General features: G+C 36.8%; 1 protein-coding gene across 1 annotated transcript; it reads right to left on the bottom strand.

Annotated features, from left to right (window-relative positions):
* Positions 1-5,941: 5,941 nt before the first annotated feature.
* LOC121234053 (protein LOL1) lies at positions 5,942-8,751 on the bottom strand. The gene is made up of 6 exons (XM_041129858.1): positions 8,596-8,751; positions 8,353-8,507; positions 7,549-7,662; positions 7,265-7,378; positions 7,040-7,149; positions 5,942-6,297 (listed from the first exon to the last, which is right to left on the bottom strand). The coding sequence occupies exons 2-6, from the start codon at positions 8,411-8,413 to the stop codon at positions 6,259-6,261; spliced, it is 438 nt and encodes a 145-aa protein (XP_040985792.1). The 5' UTR covers positions 8,414-8,507; positions 8,596-8,751; the 3' UTR covers positions 5,942-6,258.
* Between the last annotated feature and the right edge of the window lie 10,536 nt (positions 8,752-19,287).

Here is a 19,287-nt window from a genome sequence, read left to right as displayed (position 1 = left end):
CAATTAAGTCTTTCTAGAGTATGTTTTAAGATCAATATTTTTTAGTTTTAGGATCACTATTATTTAGTTTTATGATTACTATCAAGATGTCATTGTTCTTTATTTTTAGGATCACTATATTTGGAGTCAAGCGAGTACACATCTTGGTGCACCTTTTGCCATACAAGATGATAAACAACATAGATGTAGTGAAGATGTAAATCTTAATATTGGCAAACACTTTAGTCAAATGTGAAGACGTGGATTGTTTTTGCTCATAACATGAGACTAATATTAATATTACCTTATTTTCAAGTTGGCCCACTCATTTTGGTACTTATTTTATCTTGTGTGTTTTGTAATATTTGCAGGTTGGCCTCATGATTTTGGAAGTCAAGGAGGTGGACACTTGAATACATAATGATGCCCTTGTTATGTAGTAAAAAATATTGGATATGTAATTGTCATGCTATGTATTCTAAGTGGAGGTTATTGCAATTATTAGTGTGTCATGTACTCAACAATTGCACTTATTTTTGGGTGATTTAGTGTGTTGAGGATTGATTTTGTGTACTAAGAATTTAGATTGCTGCTATTATTAGTACGTTATGTATTGATTTTAAAGGGCTCCAATTATACTATTGACTAATTCCTTTACAATATAAACTCAAATCTGGTTCAACTGTAATTTTTTTTTTTATTGTTATTGAATAGAATAGATTCTTAAAATTTACTCAATTTCCCACTTATCATTTTTTCTGATAAAGATATAACCAAGTCTAATAATTCTATTTTAGCCTCATTTAAAAATTTAAGAAAATCTGAAATTTCATTTTGCTGAATTTTGTTTTTTTCATTTTCGTCATATTTCCAGTGAAATTTGAAATTTTACTTTGCTAAAATTTTTCTTCATTTTCTTTGTCAGGAGAGGCGTTGCTGGGTGGGACGATGGGTTATGACATTTTCTTCATGTTTCCTTTTGTACGTTTTTGTTTAGGAAAAATTTGATTATAAGTAGATTTGTACACCAATACGCGCATCAATGCTGAGGTAAAAAAGTAGACTTTAATGAAACGATCTCTTTCTTTTTCTTTTTTAATTAACACTTGATAAAATAATTCGCGTCAATATTAATATATAGATTGATCCACAAATTTATTTGTACATAGAAGAGCTTTTTTGTTTATTTTACTTTTCCATTTCTGATATTTTTCTTTACTTTCAAATTTTTTACTTTACGGTTTACTTTTTACCTCAATCAATTGCACTCGCATGTTGTACGTTTTTCTTAAATTTTCTTTTAAGTACGCGTAGCAGCACATAGTCTATGACCTTTTGAGCCAGTCAAAGTCAGAGAGCCCAGCCCAACTAACTTCTAGATCTAATAAAACGAGATAGTGCCAGTTAACATTTAAGCCCAAGTTGATTGGATTTGTTACATTATTATTTCTAGGGTAAAGGAAGAATGCAAAAAAAAAAAAAAAAAAAAAAAAACTCCCCCGGGCCCCCACCTTCTAAAAAAAAAAAAAAAATTCACGGAAAAAGAAATGATAGCTGCTATGTAAGGGTTGTATAATTATTTTAAAAAAATAAATAAATACGAAATTTATATAAAAAAATTAATTTTTTAATAATAAATCTCGCTTTTTTTTTTTAAACATTGTCGTAGCATTACTTAAAAAAAAAAGTTTATTTCCATCTTTTCTTTCGTTAAATTATTTCTGGCATGCAAGCTATGCGGTACTAACAAAAGGTTCAGAAAATTTGTGTTGCTCATGACGACAGAAATCCCAGTTTCTCATTAATATTTTTGTGTTTTTCCCCTGCATGCATCTTTCCATGTTTGATCTGTCTTCAAGCTCAATTCTTAATCAACAGATATATATCTTCAGCACAATGGTTCAAAACACAACTATCCATTAAGTAAAAGAAAACAGATTCGTCTGTTGATCTGTTCATTTTCCTCTTCTTCTTGGTATTACTGTTATCAGAAATGCTTTTCAGTTGCAGGTCTATTGTTGATAACTTGTCCAATTACTAATGCAAGGTAGATAACAAAAATGAATAACTTAATGTCAATATAAAGGACAAGATCAAGGCTAAACTGTTTTGTCTGAACTCAAAAGTATATCAACTTGTCCTGGGGCCACAAGATTGTAATTGACACAGATATTTTAAAATGACAACAGTTTCTACCTTTTCTTATAGCAGCTCCACATAATTAAAAACTGTTTGGCTAAGTTGTGATAAGAGAGGCTCTAGATGGTATTTTATCAGGATTACTTGATGAGTGGTTCTGTCCGGAGGACATCAGGGAGTATGGTTTTGAATGGTTGCATGAGGAAATTAGGATGTGTCCTCTGAGGATTTGTTTGTGGAGTTCAAGCTGGGCCTACCATGCTGCTGAGTTTGAGGGTAAAGATGCAGAAAACATGGCACTACTTCCTAAGAGGTACCATGTTAAAGTTGACACTTTATTTGTATTTAAATATGCTATTTGGTTGTCTACTTCAGAATGGTGTATATTTGTCTTATACAGAATCATTTAGCATAGTTGTAATAATAATCCTCACCTTTGTGGGGGCACTGAAATGCAGACAAAAATAGCTGAGCTGGTTCTCTCTTACCACATACTGAAAAATCTAGCATTATTAACTATCTAGATGCCACTAAAATGCATTGAGACAGAGATTTCAACTGAAACAGAAATTGATCATGGTTGATCTTTTATTCTTACTGAATCTCAAAAACATGGAATATATGACAACTGCGAAGCCCAAAAATTTGAAAACTTAAACTTCGACAGCAAATTTGATTGCCTCAGTATACCCTGATGAAGAAATTTGCTTTTTTTAACTCTCTTTTTGGTTTATACTACATTTTCATAGTTTACGGCTGATCTGTAAATGAATCACTTGTCTGTTCACACGAAGGTAACTATCTATCTTTGTAAACTCTAGATGGTGGAAAGAAATTGTTATAGCTAATTTGAAGATGGGCGTGAAGTCATTTCATAGCTTGCCTCAGAAAAACAATAGAAAATATTGATAGGAACATCCTTGTGGTTTGCTTCAAAGTGAAAATGACACTAGTATCTTCAGGTTCATCTTATTTTGAGAAGTGCAGCTCTTATATGGTTCCTATAGAAGATGTTAGGCAAATCTGGTTTATACAGCAAACAGACATAACGTATTAGTATACAAAGAAACCCGAACTGGTTATCCTGCAGAAAAGTAGGGAGCCTAGAAAAAGCTACTCTAACCTAGTTCAAATGGAGCTATAAGGTTAGTTACACATATAGATCACTGCCATGCAACACTCCCTGATGCCTCAAATGGTTGTTGTCCGAATCCGAATCCTAATCGGTGATCTTCTAGGAGTTATCTTCAAACATGTTGGTTGAAGTACGCAGCCACATATGATGGCTAATACAACTGAAAGATGGAGAAAGACATTTCTGAGTAACACGGGAAAAAAAAAAAAAAAAAAAAAAAAATCCGGGTTTATGCAAACCGTTGCACATCGGATCTCCTGATAAGATGGTTAGCATCAAACAGGGCTTCATGCACAGAAGTCGCAAGGGATGGTCAGCATCTAACGAGCTTGTAAAAATTGAAGCTGGGTCTAAGTATGCCTCACCAATGGCACTGAAAATGTGGAACTTTTTGCCTGTATTCACAATCTTCCTAGGACAGAAAGGTGGTTCAAGGAATATGACTTGACGTGCCTGGACCAGCAGATGTCAGAAATTGCGTTTAGCCCTTACAAGTTACACATCTAAGCTAGGACCCGAAACTTTGTAAATTGAAGCTAGGCTTAAGCATGCTTCACCAATGGCCTAAGTATGCTTCGCCATTGATGGTCCATGGAACTAGTTGATGTGCCCTGGACCAGCAGATGTCAGAAGTTATTGACATTATAACGTTGATGATAGAGCAAGTCATAGGGAAAATTTCTCCTTGATATCATGCTCCATAAGATCTCAGAAATGAAATTGGATATGAAAGCAATGGTGGAAACCAGATAATATGGAACTCTATAGTTGTTTTCAACTTTTATGGTTGCGCTATAAATAGATACTCATTCAAAAGTAGATGGTGGATTAACCACCACAAGGTATGTCTCGCGAATATGATATCAGTTTTCTTGTTACGTCAAGAAAACAACTAAAGAGAAAAGGTGTTTAGATCCAGTGGACTGCATAATGTAACAAGCAAGAGGTCTAGTGCTAAGTTTCTATTGATGGCGACATGATAGTTATCGTTCAAAAGAAGTTTGCTGAAGGGGTGAATTCCAAGTTAGAATAGTACTTGAACGCTTCAAAGGAAATTATATCTAGACCAAAATGTACGATTTGCAGCTAACTTATGTGAGCTTTACGATCATGTATAATAGAAGGAAAGTTTTTAATTCTCATCAAAACAGTTTTTATTCTATAAAGTGACATTATATATAGAAAATGACTGAAAGCAAAGTGTAGATGGAGATACAGAATGATCATGTCATGTTGTGGTGGGATATGTTTATATGTCAAAGAACCAGTACACTTTCCTTTGTGAGACCTGGATAATTGCATATTTGGAGACAAAATGAGAGGGTCTCAATTAAGATATATCCTTATCATGTGCTACAAAAGAAGAATCATTGCACATCAACAAATACTGACATGTTTCAAGATGCAGGCAGATTTGAAAGAATAGAAAATAAGGTGTGGCTAAGAGCATTGGCATTAGTTTCATCAAATTTATCTCTAGAATTTGATGAAAAGTACATGTTTTTCATAAATCCAAAATCTCCATAGCCATAACCCCACATTAGATTAACCATTAGATTAGTCAAAATAATAATATAATATTATTTTTTAATAATAATATTCTTAATTTATTTTTTTCATATTTTACAATTACACTAACTATATGTTTATTAACAATTTAATTTGATACTTCAAGTATTATTTCTTAACTTAAATATATTGTGGCTCAAAATTTGGAAACAATAATTTAAGTAAATAAAATAATGGTTATAGAGTGTGACCAGTTAGTCTTCAAATTTAGAGATGAACTTAAATGTATTGTAGCTCAAAGTTGAAGATTTTAGTGTATGCTGAATCCAATGCAATGATTTTAAACATAAATTTATCAAATTTTAAATATGACACTCATTTTATGAGTCCAATACCAATGCTCTAAGGTCTCGTCCCCTTATTATTAGCCCCTTATTAGAATACTTTTATAGTTGCAAGGTCTCGTCCCCTTATTAGTAGCTCCTTTGCAACTTATTCAACAAGAAAAACTCTAGACATAAGCTTCACACCCTATACACCCACTTAAAAATATGTCATTTTACTTTTTTACCCCCCACGTAATGAAAATGATTCCAGACATGTTTGTAAGTAAAATAAGATAAAAAAGTAAAATGACATATTTTTAAGTAAATGTGCAGAGTGTGAGGCTTATGGGTAGCATAGCTCATTCAACAAATTGAATACAGCTTGGCTTATTTTAATGGTGAGAGTAAGCTGATACGTGAAAATATGGTGAAATATGCTAGGTATTTTTTTTTTTTTTTTCCTTTTGATTCTCTTAGATAAGTATGACTTTGGATTTAAACCTCATGTTGGATGAGTGCTATTCTTTACCTCATTGGGAAAGCTTTCTTTCTTTATCTTGGCAAAAAGCTATGCTCTTAAATGTTTTCTTGCACATCAGGTTTCAAATCCACCATACGAAAAATTAATGTCATGTTGTCTTTATTCAAAGATTCTTTTTGGGTTCTTTGATCCTATAATCCTTGTGAAGTTACTGATGAAAGTCATGGCCATTCACCACCACCCATTTAATAACAACCTGCTTCTCCAGACAATCCTCACGCTCACCTCAATAATGTTTCTGAAATATCTCCTTGCTTCCCAACACAATTTGCATCGAGTGTTAAGTTCACAAACCAAAAAGCAAAAAGCATCTGATGTAAAAATTTTCTCGTGTACTATGATGTCATTCATTCATACACACATGTCAAGGTAAAACCAAAATAACGTTCATATATATATCTGAACAGTTTCAAAAGCACTCAAAAAGTCTTCTTATAGAATAGTTTTCATACATCCAACCTGCCCATACTTTATTCATAAAAGACTTCACGCCAGGAAAAAATAACTCTATACAAAGTGATTAGGGGGAAAATCCACTGCTTGCTGAAAGATGCACTGATGGGGAATTTTATTATATGCAAAACCAAAGTTGTAGACTTTCTAATATCCACTTTAGTTGTGTGGAAATTTTAATTGTGGAATTTCTGTTCCGTTGTGCTTGCTGAGGCCTGCATCATCCATGACGTCACACTTAAGGAAATATGAATACACAGAAAGGGGAAGGTTTTACAACTATATAGTTCTCATGCTCCTGATATTTTACATAATATATCTCTCATCTCCCATTGTCAGAGGCAAAAAAAAAAACAGGAATTTATTACCCCTTTACATATTCAATATGAACTACATCCGTTAATATCCTCACTTTTTGAAGAATGAACTGCTTGGAATTTCTGTGAGGTGCCAGATATCAGACACACATGCTTGTAATTCTCAACATCATATAGTGAATAGTAGTGAAAAAGTATTTAGGAGTGAAGAAGTGAGGTATTCTGAGGTATAGTGAAGAGTAGTGAATAGTCAATATAGTGAGGTATTTTGAATGTGAATAGTAGTGAAAAAGTAATGATAAAATATTGAATAATAGTAAATAGTAGTAAAAAGTAGGTTAAAATAATAATAAAATAATGAATAGTAGTGAGGTTTTCTCCGAGAATTCCTTGACACCCAAACTAGCTTGGGGAAGGGGGGGGGGGGGGGGGGGTGGCGGGGAATTATTATTCTATATGCATGCCTTGAAGCTGTATGTATTTAGGAATATCTATAGGATTTATTCATCAACCTTAAACAGCTGTTAAATCCCAATTTCCTGATCATCATAAGTCTGGTTTTAGTTTGAGTCACATACATTAGCAAGAAACTCTTTAGTTCAATAAAAGTGTACACCGTGTAAAAGAAATGCATACTGACCCCAACCGATGTCACAAAATTGCAGACAGCACATTTCACAGATCGTGCTCCATATTGGTACATTAATAGCATCCTGCAGTTGCCACAATTGACGTGTGCCACCTGGTTTGCTGTTTCAATACATGGCGTTGCTTTCCCAATTAGCAGTTGCTCATTTGGTAAGGTTTGTGGAGGAAAGAAGATGAATTAATTTCGCGAAACAGTTTATGCAGTCAATAGTTTTACCTTCCAAGGCTAGATTGACAGTGTGACAACAAGAACACTGTACGCTTGTTGCTCCACGGATGTACATAAGCAATGTATGGCACCCTCCACAAACCAATTGGGCCATTTCCGTGCCTGTGAAAGAGTCAAACAAACAGAAAGTGAGTCTTCTTTGGCGTTCTTGACCTTGTCTACTTGCTTAGCTTAGCCCAATTGAGATTAAAGAGACTCAGAACTATACTGAACTTTTAATTGATATAAATATCAGAGCTATATGAGCCAAGAACTCATAGAAAGAAACATACCTGGAGGTGGCACAGCTGTGACTGCATTGCAAACAGCACAGCATACAGAAGTTGCTCCCACCGGATACAGTAAAAGGTTTCGACATCCAGAGCAAACAAGCTGGCTCTGTGCACCTGATGGTCAGCGAAAGTATAGACTATCTCAGAAGTAATAAATAATAGAAGCATGGCAACTTTGTACTAATGCAAAAAACCAAAAATTTTCAGCATCGATGCTGCCCAGAAGAGTAGTTGCTTCGATGATGAACGAGCATGACAGGAGACTAGAATAAATTCAAGTAACTAGCAACTATTGTTAATTTAAGAAGTTCACCATGTTCAATATTTTCAGTTCTAAATGTTATAGCTTCTGATTTGACTGACCCCTCAATATTTTCAGAAGAGTAGTTGCTTCGATGATGAACGAGCATGGCAGGAGACTAGAATAGATTTAAGTAACTAGCAACTATTGTTAATTTAAGAAGTTCACCATGTTCAATATTTTCAGTTCTAAATGTTACAGCTTCTGATTTGACTGACCCCTCAAATAATGTATTCTTCTAATGAACAGCATGGATTTTTCTTCTTTGAACCTATATTCGGAACCAATGGACTATTGAGTCCATCAATTTACAGACAAGAAAGGGAATGAGGGAAAAGAAAAAGAAAAAGAAATGGAACAATCTAATCTTACCACAACTGGCTCAACACCATGTAGTGGAAAGATGCCTAGATTTCTAAACCATTCTCTTAATCTTTAGCAACGAAAAGAAAGAGATTCTACACTTTTAAAAGCTCAATCTAGTGCAGAACTGAGTGAGATACCATTTGCAGGTGGTGTATATGGCGCTGGAGGTGTAGGATATGGTGCAAGCGGAACTGGCATTATAAAATCTGAGAGTTAATTCTTTCCCTTGCAATCTCTCAGTAGTTCACAGCCTGAGACATGCAGAATACTCTCATCCTCCCATTCTTATGTGCTGGATATAGAAAAAGAAAAGAAAATAGAGAGCACCGGAAAGAATGCTACGAATGTAAGATCTAACGAAAAGATCTGCCAAAACACACCTTAAATTGCCGAGGATATAAGTAGACATTGGAGTACAGTGAGAAAAGATGGTGTTAAAAAGAGATTTTTTACCGTCTTTTCCTTCTCACTTCATTGCAAAGACAAACATTATTGCCTCTTTGCTTTTTTTCTCTCTTTAAGATATAGATGCGGTGATTAACTTCCATTCCGTTGGTGGCATATCAAGATCAACTTTGTCTCAAACTCTGGGCCCCCCGTCTCGCTTTGCTATTAGTGGTAATACAATACTGCATGTGAATGCATGATGCAACCAGCCACACGCTCCTTCCTCACGGGAATTGGACGGTTCACAATAACCCACGTTAGGCAGCAAACAGCAATCGGGGCCGTATGCAAGACACCAGTCTCACTCTGCTTGCTCAGAAATATAGATTGTGCGGTCAGCCCTCTTTGGCTGGTGGTCCTGTTTGCTTTGCATTATTATGAGCTTCACTCACATATCGGTTTGATATCCGACCCATGATTCATTGCTGCATTTACCTCAGCGCCATTCTAGAGTTAACTTTGACGCTGTCAATACCCCACATTTTTGCATGCATGCATGTAAGAGTACATCAATAATGCAGCACTCTCAGACTAAGGTTGGTGTTGGGCCAAAGAGAAGGTCAATATATGCAATTGACATCGATTTCAAGTTGCTTACATGGCTGGTCATCAATTTTCAGGTTTGTATGGCCCGACATGCTTAGCTAATCTCGGACAGTATACAGTATGCATAGGTGTGCTATTGGGGTATATTTCTCTCCCCAAGTGTTGAGACAGCTCAGCTCATGATTGTTCCCTTTTGAATTCGTGGCTCGAATTTTATCCCAAGGACAAACAAGCACAGAATGAGCGCAAAAAAAAAAAAAAAAAAAAAAAAAATCAAATTCTGTCATTTGATCATGGTTTTGTGTCAACACGTAATCGGTTCTCTTTGATCTGATTTTGTACATTTTTTATAATCGAACTAGTATACATTAGTTTTGAAATTTAATAACCGATACTGGACCAATTCACTACCGAAACCGAAATTTTTAATTTTTTTGATTTTGGTTTTGGTCCGATCCAGTCTAATCTTTACTGTTTTGGTCCGATTTTTCCGATTTTATGGATTATCAATGTTAGTAATAATGTGATATTTACTATATTAAACTATTAGTCTATTTATATTATAATATAAATACATTATATATATATCAAAAGTAAGTTTATAATAATAATTTAATATTAATATTTATGTTTAAGATTAAAATTTTATGTTATATTAATAAGCAATTTAGCATATAATATTATATATATAATACAATAAAAAATTATATATAATATAAAAAATTATATATATATATATATTGGTTTGGTTCGGTTTAAATCGATTTTTAAAATATGAAAATGGGTACCATATTAGTTTAGGACCAATTTTGATTCTTAAGAACCAGTACCGGTTCGATCTGGTTCAACTGATTTTCTGTGCTTTTTTTTTTTTTTTTTTTTTTTTTTACACCCCTAAACACACCATGTTAAAGGTGGTTGAATTTACACACTCCATCCCTGAAATGAGATTTACACTTACGCTTTTTTGATGAAATGAAATTTCCAAGAGTCTGGAGGGGCCATGGCTGGTTCGTACACATGGACCCTTTTATCATTGTGTATGATTTCTTAAGTTTTAAAGCCAGGTGTAAGCAAATTTGTTGGATCACTAATAGGAAGATTTCCTATTAGGTCTGGTTTTGATAGAAAGACATTTCTATCTTTTTTTTTTTTTTTGTAAGAAAAAGGAGGACAAATTTATTGCAAGATCCTCGCTAAGGCGGAGCAACTATCATTTACACTAGAAAATAAGCAATAAAATTACACGCGTAAATAAAGAAATTCCCAATAATCAGTGCGCAAAAGATCACGTAACTTTTCGGTTCCAATATCTAATCTAGAAAATACCCAAATATTGTTTTTAGCACCCTCCTTGGCAAGGAAATCTACAACCATATTTTCTTCTCTATAAATATGACTTATATTGTTCTTCAAGGATTGAAACAAGACGTTTATTTCTTCCCAAAAATCTCACATATGCCAAAACTGACACATTTCACTTCGAATCCATCCCACCACCATAGAAGAGTCTGATTCCACCATGAGTTCGTTGATTCCCATTTGTTAAGCCATTCTTAAGCCATCAAGTAGTGCACGAACTTCCGCAATAGTGTTAGAAGCCACTCCATAGTGATGTGCAAACCGAGCCAAAACCCTACCATTAGAGTCCCGAATTATGCCCCTCCACCTGCTGCTCCAGGATTTCCAATTGAGCTCCCATCTACATTGAGCTTTAAGCACCCTCTTCTTAGTTTCGACCAAGCCACAACCTTTGGGATTTTTTGAACAATCGGTGATAGAGAACAATTTAATTCCTGGAATATTTTCAAGTCTTCCATCTGCATTTTCTTGAACTTCCGATCTTGAGAAAAAATGTCAAGCAAGGCACCTTTAACCCACAGAACAACCGCACGCCACTCAGGGTTTTTATCTTCCATTCTCACATCGCATCTTGTCCTCCATAATGCCTTGGTAATCAAAATAGGAAGTAAGCCAGACCAGCTTGAGATACTTCTATCTCATTCAATCTCATCTTAATATCTAAACATTACAAATACAAACACTTTTCAATTTTCAATTTTCAATTTTCAATTTTTTCATCTAACTAATTATTACAACTTTTTCAAACTTTTAAATAAATAAAAAAAAAAACTCAATTTTTTCAAATCTCAAAACAAAAATTATATTCTAACAATATTTTAACTTTATAATATTTTTATTCAACTTTTTCTCTCTCCTTTCCCAAAATTCCATACAACATTTTAACTCAAACTAATTCTAACTCATTTCGTCTCAGCTCAAATATCTCACTACTATTCACAAATCATCTCATCTCATCTCATCTCATTTCATCTCAACTCAACTCACTATCCAAATCAGGCTTAGGCTTGGCTATGTTTGGCTGTTAAGACCATCTCAAACTTTTTTACTACTATTTACAGACAGCTTATTACTATTCATAAATTATCCATATTATTACACTACTATTCATAAATTATTTCATTATTATTTACAAATAATATGAGATATACTTAATATCGTAACAATTATTACCATATTTTTTTTGTAAAACATATAATTAAATTGATAGAAAACGAGATAGTGACCAACCTATAAATAAACTGACAAATACAAATGCAATAAAAATAAATAAAACGACATGGAACAATAACTGGGTTGTTTAGATTCAAACCCTCCATTCACCACCTCACGGAGAAAGTCTACAGAGTTCATTGGGTTGTTTAGATTTTAAAATTGATCTCAACTCATCTAATCATTACAACTTTTCTAAATTCTTAAATAAAATATAATAAACAATTCAATTTTTTCAAATCTCAAAATAAAAATAATATTAAAAAATAATATTCTAACAATATTTTATTTAACTTTTAAGATCTCGTTTAGATTTAGAAAGTGTTTCATCTCATCTCATCATCATTACAACTTCTTCAAATTCTCACACAAAATATACTAAACAATTCAAAATTTTTAAATCTCAATTCAATTTTTTCAATTCTCAAAATAATAATAATATTAAAAATTAATATTCTAACAATATTTTTTTAACTTTTATTTTTTATCTAAAATCATCTCATCTCATCTCTGCATCAAACCATCACATCTCAATTCTACACACCATCCAAACCTTGTCCGGAGGAAATCTTGATAAAAGTTTGTCATACCTCCCTGCATTTTAAGATTTTGTTGAAATTGTTATTGGTGCACAAATTCCCATTATATTTTCATTACTACAAACAACAGCTACTTGGGCATGTAGATGCCCGTATTTGAGCGCCCAATAAGCAGGAATATTGTTCTTCTTCTTAGACTATCATCTTTAATCACATTTATTGATATTGAAGAAAATAAAATATCTCAAACTCAATATGATCCATCAAGCCCGGCCCCAAAGAGTGATCTTATAAAAGAGAGAGAGAGAGGAGGAGAAGTGGGACAAAGGTGGGGGAAAGTAAAGTGACATAAAGAGGGAGAGAGGTCACATAAAGTAAGGATGAGAAGAGGATAAAGAGGGATGAAACCAAACGAGAAAATATGACTTTTGGACGATTTCAGCTTCAGCTTCTTTAACCTCACGGCGAGAGCTCTAAAGGGATCTCTTCCAGAAAATAAATCTCAGACTTCTATTGACATTGAGGATGAAAGATCATGGATTCATGAGAGACTGTAAAACAATCATATTATAGTGGATTTATCCTCCAAACGATCTGTAGATTTAGGTCCAGTGTCGAACCATGTAAATCTGTATTTTTCTGTCTCTTTTATTTTTCTTGTATTTATTTCCTCTTCACTGTCATGGATATACATAAGGATGCTGTACAGCTGCACTGAACTACTGACAGGGCTCCAAACCACGCCGATCAAGGCCCAAATCATCACATTCGATTGGGAATTAGGGTTGCACAGAAATTGATGGGACTGGCCATCACTAATGGGGATTGGCCATCGCCAATGCGGTTCGGCCACCGAAGTCCAGAACCGGTCGAAACAGGCAAAGAACTAGTCGGCCGACAGTATAAAAATAAGGAAACCAAAGCCAACCAATTCAGTTTCTATCTAAAGAACCAAACCCAAACCATCGAACCGACCAATTATATATATTTTATATTATACGTATATAAAATGACGCCGCTTCACTTAGTGAAACAACATCATTTTAGTTTCGAATTTTATAAAAAAAAAATTTAGATGAAACAGTGTCGTTTCGACCTTGAATTAATAACCCCCCATCTTCTTCTTCCCCGTCTTCTTCTTCCCTCCGATTTTTTCCATTGCAAGTTCGCTTCTTCCCACCGAAGGCACAGTCCGTCGCTCCCCTCCTCCTTCACAAAGACACTGATGGCAAACCGACGAACCACACTGATTCACGCCGAGACCGAATCTGCCAATTTTCTACCCCAAATTCACCGGTTTGGCGCCTTTCCAAAACTAGTCGGTGCGGCGTCTGTTTTGGACCCAAATTGTAGCTTTATTGGGAATGACTATTTCTCTCCTTTCGGCATGTTGTGCAAATTTTAGCATCAACATTTGGAGTCATTTATGGGATGTGACTTTTTTTCTACCTCCAAAGTGGGAGAAGGATGATTTTCTGGCATGTGCAATAATCTTCAAATGAGTAGATAAAATTTTTCCACTAAGTATTCTCGGCCTTTCGACTTTTATTTTTATAAACAACACTATTGTGAAAAATTGGCCAAGTAAACCTTTCCTCACCCAGGCGGTTAAGTGCACTGTGCACTTAAGTGCTTTTTATGCACCCAACATGTAAGGTCGGGAACCCGAGCTCCTTGACCACTTAAGTTGCAAGTGTTTAGTGCACTTTGAGTGCTCCGTGCAAAAAGAGAGGGGAGAACATGGGTGAGTAATGTGCACTTAAATGCACTATGCACATGCACATACACGTCCCAAGTCCCTAGCACCGTTCACCTACACGTGTTAGGCATATCATTGTGCATGTCCTAGTTGTGCATGGCATGCACAGTGCCATGCATAGTGTACAACGAGTACATGTTGTCGTGCACCTGGGAGGCTCGCGGCAGCCCACCGCTAGTCCATTTGATCCTCCAATGGCCACCACGTGGACCGTTGGCAGTTTTTGTCTACACCATGTCACCCCAAGTCCACAAGGGTCGTGCACAATGCACCTAACGGGTGCACGTTGTTGTGTACCCAGGAGGCTTAAGGCAGCCCCGCTGTGAGCCCCTTTAGCAGGACCAGAGGCCACCACGTGGTCCTCTAGTGATTTCCGTCCACCCCTGAGGCAATCTCATGATAGGGGGGGATGTGCATGCCAGAACAACTGACATATGGCCTAAGGCTCGCAACGCCCAGCTGTGAGTTCATGAAGCACCCAATGGCCACCAGCGAGGTCTTTAACGTTGTCTGTCTCCGATGCAACATCTCCCTTCCGAAACAGCCACGCCAATGGGAGCTCCCGTGGCAACCACCCGGGCATGGGAGCTTGGATACACCTCTCCTTAGCCACTGCTCGGCTTTTCAGCCACTACTACAACACCCAACTCCTCAGGCGCTACTCGGACACCTAGCTCCTCGGCCACTACTCAGCTCTTCAGCCACTGTTGGAACACTCGGCTCCTCGGACACCTAGCTCCTTAGCCACTGCTCGGACACACAGCTCCTCAACCACCGCTCGACCACTCAAAGTCCCTTGACCATAGAGAAGAAGCCTGACTCATCGCAGGCACCCTCCACTGCGCGCTAGCAATAAACAGTCTTAGCCAAAAAAAAAAAAAAAAAGAGAGAGAGAGAGAGAAAAGAAGAAAAATCAGCAATGGACAAACTTAGTCAAGTGAAAATTAGAAATAACGGCCTCATCTCTCTAGTGTCAGCACACCCCTAGAATAGACCTTGTCGAAACTCACCTGTGCAACACGGGGCACTGGATACACAACCCTGCTCAAAATCGCGGGCACCCTAGATGTAACGCCCCAGTCCCGAATGAGTCGGAGAGTTACCTTTTAACACTTAAAATCATATTTCATTGTACAAATGTAAACTCCAATTTCCTCATTTACTCATATACCTCATTGTTTCAAATCATCTACTCTAAAATAAATAACTACGATTACGAAAAAATCTCAAAATAAAAGTCAACTTCCCAAAGTACTAAGTCAATAGAGAAAAACGAAACTATTCCATAAAATTCTCCAATATCAAGTACCCTCTTTGTATATAATAGACTATGCTCACAAAGCCTTATCCATGCTTCCTATTCTTGGACCTCCTCTAAAGTATCCAAAATATCTGAAAAAAATGTTGTGGAGATAAAGGGGTGAGTTATCAACAACTCAGTAAGCAGATGACATATGCTAGCATGCAAACATGAGCATTTACAAAGTACAGCATGCAAAACAAAATATTTTTCAGAGTTATCATGCAGAAAAAAACATGTTTTCAAAAGTAACAGAGCGATGGTTTTAAGACAAGTAAAACCCATCGTACTTTGACATAACATAAATTGAGTATCATCATCACATCAAAACAGAGTATCTTACAGAGCAGAGACCATGTTTCACCCCGTGGTAGGGTTGTGCTAACCCCGGTGGCCAACCCGGGTAGAGACAGAGGTGAAATCTTTTCCTTATTCTTCTTGGAGCCCTGAGTGTGCACACAAGAAAGACTACAATAAAATCACTTTGTTTCCAAAGTGGGTGCACCCAGAGACAGAGAAGTTGGTACCAACCCAAATAAAGCAAAACATAACAGAGCAGAGCAGAGACAAAGTCAGATACAAAAAATCAGTACACCATGCCAAAGGTTTTCATATGTTATATCAAAATAATACAGAGTACCAAAACAAAATCAGATCATTTGCACATACTGAAAACAAAAGCCAGAACATCTTTCTAAATAAATACACAATTTTTTCAAATTCTCAATATCGCTCTTTTTCAAACATCAGAGACCACATGACAGAATTTAGCTCATGTCTACACCATGCATGTCAGAAAATATTTTTCATTTTTCACACAGATTTCATGAATAATGCAAATAAGCGACCGAGGTTGGTTTTTGTTTTCTTAAGTTCCCATTACATCACAAAATATGTAAGTTTTCAGAAAGTCAACCCCAGTCTTATTAACTCATATAAAACCTAGCATAGGAACCCCGCTTACTTGAACTTCTTAGCTTTTCAGAATTTCTCCACAGCAATAGTAAACGAAAATCAATCGTCACCTATAAAATAGTCACGTACTCCCATAAATATCCAAATTTAACACAATTTTTCAATGCTTACAACTGAAACGCTAAGTAATCTATTTTCCTAAAAAAGCTAAATTTCACAAAACCCTAAAATATCCTAAATTTAATACCACCAGCATATAATGTAATAGGAAATCGTAAATTTCTTTAAGCAATTGTAGTTCATAAAATATAGTTAATAATATTTTTAAAAATCATTGCAAACTACTAATCATATCTAATTTAAAACCATACAAAGTTTATTTCATATAATAGGCTTAAAGTGCTTAAAAAAAATAAAAGATTAAAATACTTACAGTTTACTACCAAAAATCAAATTGTAAGAATATTTAGTAATTAAACTGGAATCCGTAAATGTAAATTCTCATGCTTCAAACAAGACCCACTTACAAAAGTTTAATATGAAAACGGTCCAATATAAAACCATCTAAATGAAAAGGGCGTTTTGGAAAAATAAAAACACCAACATGCATGCTTGTTGGGTACGACTGGAAACAAGAAAACAAAGTGGGACAAACTAAAAGGAATGCTTGGATCAAAACTGAGTAACACAGAGGCATACTCACCGGGGGAAGAAGAAAGGCGCGATGGGACAGTGAGCTGGACAGGTATCGACGGTGGTGAGCACGGCGGCCTGGCACGTGAGGGGTGGAGGTCGTGCACGATGGTGCAACCATGGACGGAGGATCTGAGCACGACGTCGGTAGTGGTCAGAAGATCGACTGTGTCTTGAGCCCTCATCGATCAACTGTGAATGGCCGAGCATGGGGACACTTGGAGCAACGACTGGTGGTTCGAGATAGGGCTCATGGTGATTGGGTGGTTGATCGAGTGTGGCAAGGGCTGCACCGTGCGACGCTTGTGGTGGCTGGGTAGCTTGTGGTGGGTTTGCTTGACACAAGGAGTTGCCGTTTAAGGTGGAACTGGTGGTGGGTTGCTCTGTTTTTGGCATAGCAAAACAGAGGAAGTTGCTGGGTAGTTGGGATGCTGTGGTTGGGCTGTTTTCATGGTATTTCTGACCTGAGGCAGTGCCTTGGGAGGTGGTTGAGGAGGAAAGTTGTTGTCTGATTCACGAAGCAGGGATAGACGCGTGACAGTGCTGATTCCTATTTGACGATGATCTTGACTGGTTCAGTCGAGGCCGACGAGTGCATGGGATAGGCTTCGTTGAGGACACCAAGGTGTTGGGCCGTGGGGGCTGACCCGTGGTGGTTGGATGGTAGAGTCTCCAGGTGCCTCGCGACTTGGTGCGGAGAAAATAGATAAATAAAGAGAGTTTGAGAGGATAGAAAAAGAAACAGAAAAGCACTGCAAGTAGAAGACAATAAAAATAGGTGGGAGAGACTCGAGTGCTGGACGGAAACGAAAATAAAAGAAGAGAACTCAAAAAGGGGAAGGAAGTTCAAACTTCAAACTACCTAGATCACGTGGAAATAATGAAGATTGGGTGGAGAAATCTTCGGAAGTGCAGAAACTAAAATTAAAAAACGGTCGAGAAGATAAAATGAGATAAGCTCACTGCAAACAACGTCGTGGGGTAGGAGAGGTTACTCAGCTGCATGAAAACAGGAGAGAAAAAAAAAAACAAGAGACTCCAATGGAACAGCCTTGGGTTTAATTGGCCCGGGTGCTACACTAGACCTTCATCATTGCCAAAGCATGGTTGCCCATCGGCCTCGTCGGCGCACCTCAAACCTTCGCCATACTCTAGCAAAGCGATTCAAGTTTGCAAATCTCGCGTTTGTGATTTAGATTATCTGCACTAACCGGTTTGGTTTTTCCTAGCATGGTCAAGCATTTCTGTCAAACAAAAGATAGGTCACACTTCCCCGAGAGTCAACATGCGAGTTTAGTCTTTCGAGTCCGACCTCCCTCATGGCAAAATCACAGCGGGTCCAGCCTTTCAACTACTCGACCTTATTCATTTCCCATTGAGAGTCAACAGGTGAATTTAGCCATTCGACTGCCCAACCTCCCTCACAACAAAATCATGGTGGGTCCAGCCTTTTGACTGCTCGACCTTATTCATTTCCAGTTGAGAGTCAACAGGCGGGTCCATTCGACTGCTTAAACACCCAGAAGGCGAAATCATGGCTGATCCAGCCTTTCGACTACCCAATCTTATTCATTTACTAGTGAGAGTCAACAGGAAGGACCAACCATTCAACTGCCCGACCACCCTTACGGCAAAATCACACGCAACCTTGCTAAGTTCCTGGTTGAGAGTCAACAGGCAAATCCAGCCACTCAACTATTTGACCTCCCTCACCTAGACAACAACACCAAAACAACATCTTTTCCAGCAAACACCGAGTGTTTACACTCGTGCCATAACCGCCGTCAGCGGGTTATCTCAGGGAACAAACTTCCGAACTCCATAACCGCCTCCCATGGGTCACCTTTGGGAACGAGTTGATGGGCTCAGTAACTGCCTAAGATGGACCCAATGGATCGACGGGCTCCCTGACCACTTAGTGTGGGTTACTATAAACAAACTCTAACATCAATACCAAAATGGAAACTGTTGTGGAATTTTAAATATACTTGCAAGTGCATGAACCATACCGAAGTATAGTTTAGCATGACAAGGTCGAACCCATAGGGACTTGTAAAATGTAGGAAACCAATTAAATATAAACCAAATAAATTCTAATCTAGTTTAGAAAGATGAGTTGTAAAATAAAACAAGAAATTAAGAACTAAACAATCAATTAATCAAAGCTAGGCCTGTAAATGAACCAGTCTGTTCGATAGACCGCTCGGTTAAATTCGAATTGAACTCGACTCTTGAAAAAAAAGATCGTTCGTGAAAGCAGATACCCGCTTGAATTGTAAATGACACGTTCCTGACAAAA

This window comes from Juglans microcarpa x Juglans regia, chromosome 6D (genome assembly GCF_004785595.1).
Source record: "Juglans microcarpa x Juglans regia isolate MS1-56 chromosome 6D, Jm3101_v1.0, whole genome shotgun sequence".
Classification (NCBI taxonomy): domain Eukaryota; kingdom Viridiplantae; phylum Streptophyta; class Magnoliopsida; order Fagales; family Juglandaceae; genus Juglans; species Juglans microcarpa x Juglans regia.
The sequence above is the reverse complement of the archived record's forward strand: the minus strand, read 5'-3'. Positions and strand labels throughout refer to the sequence as shown.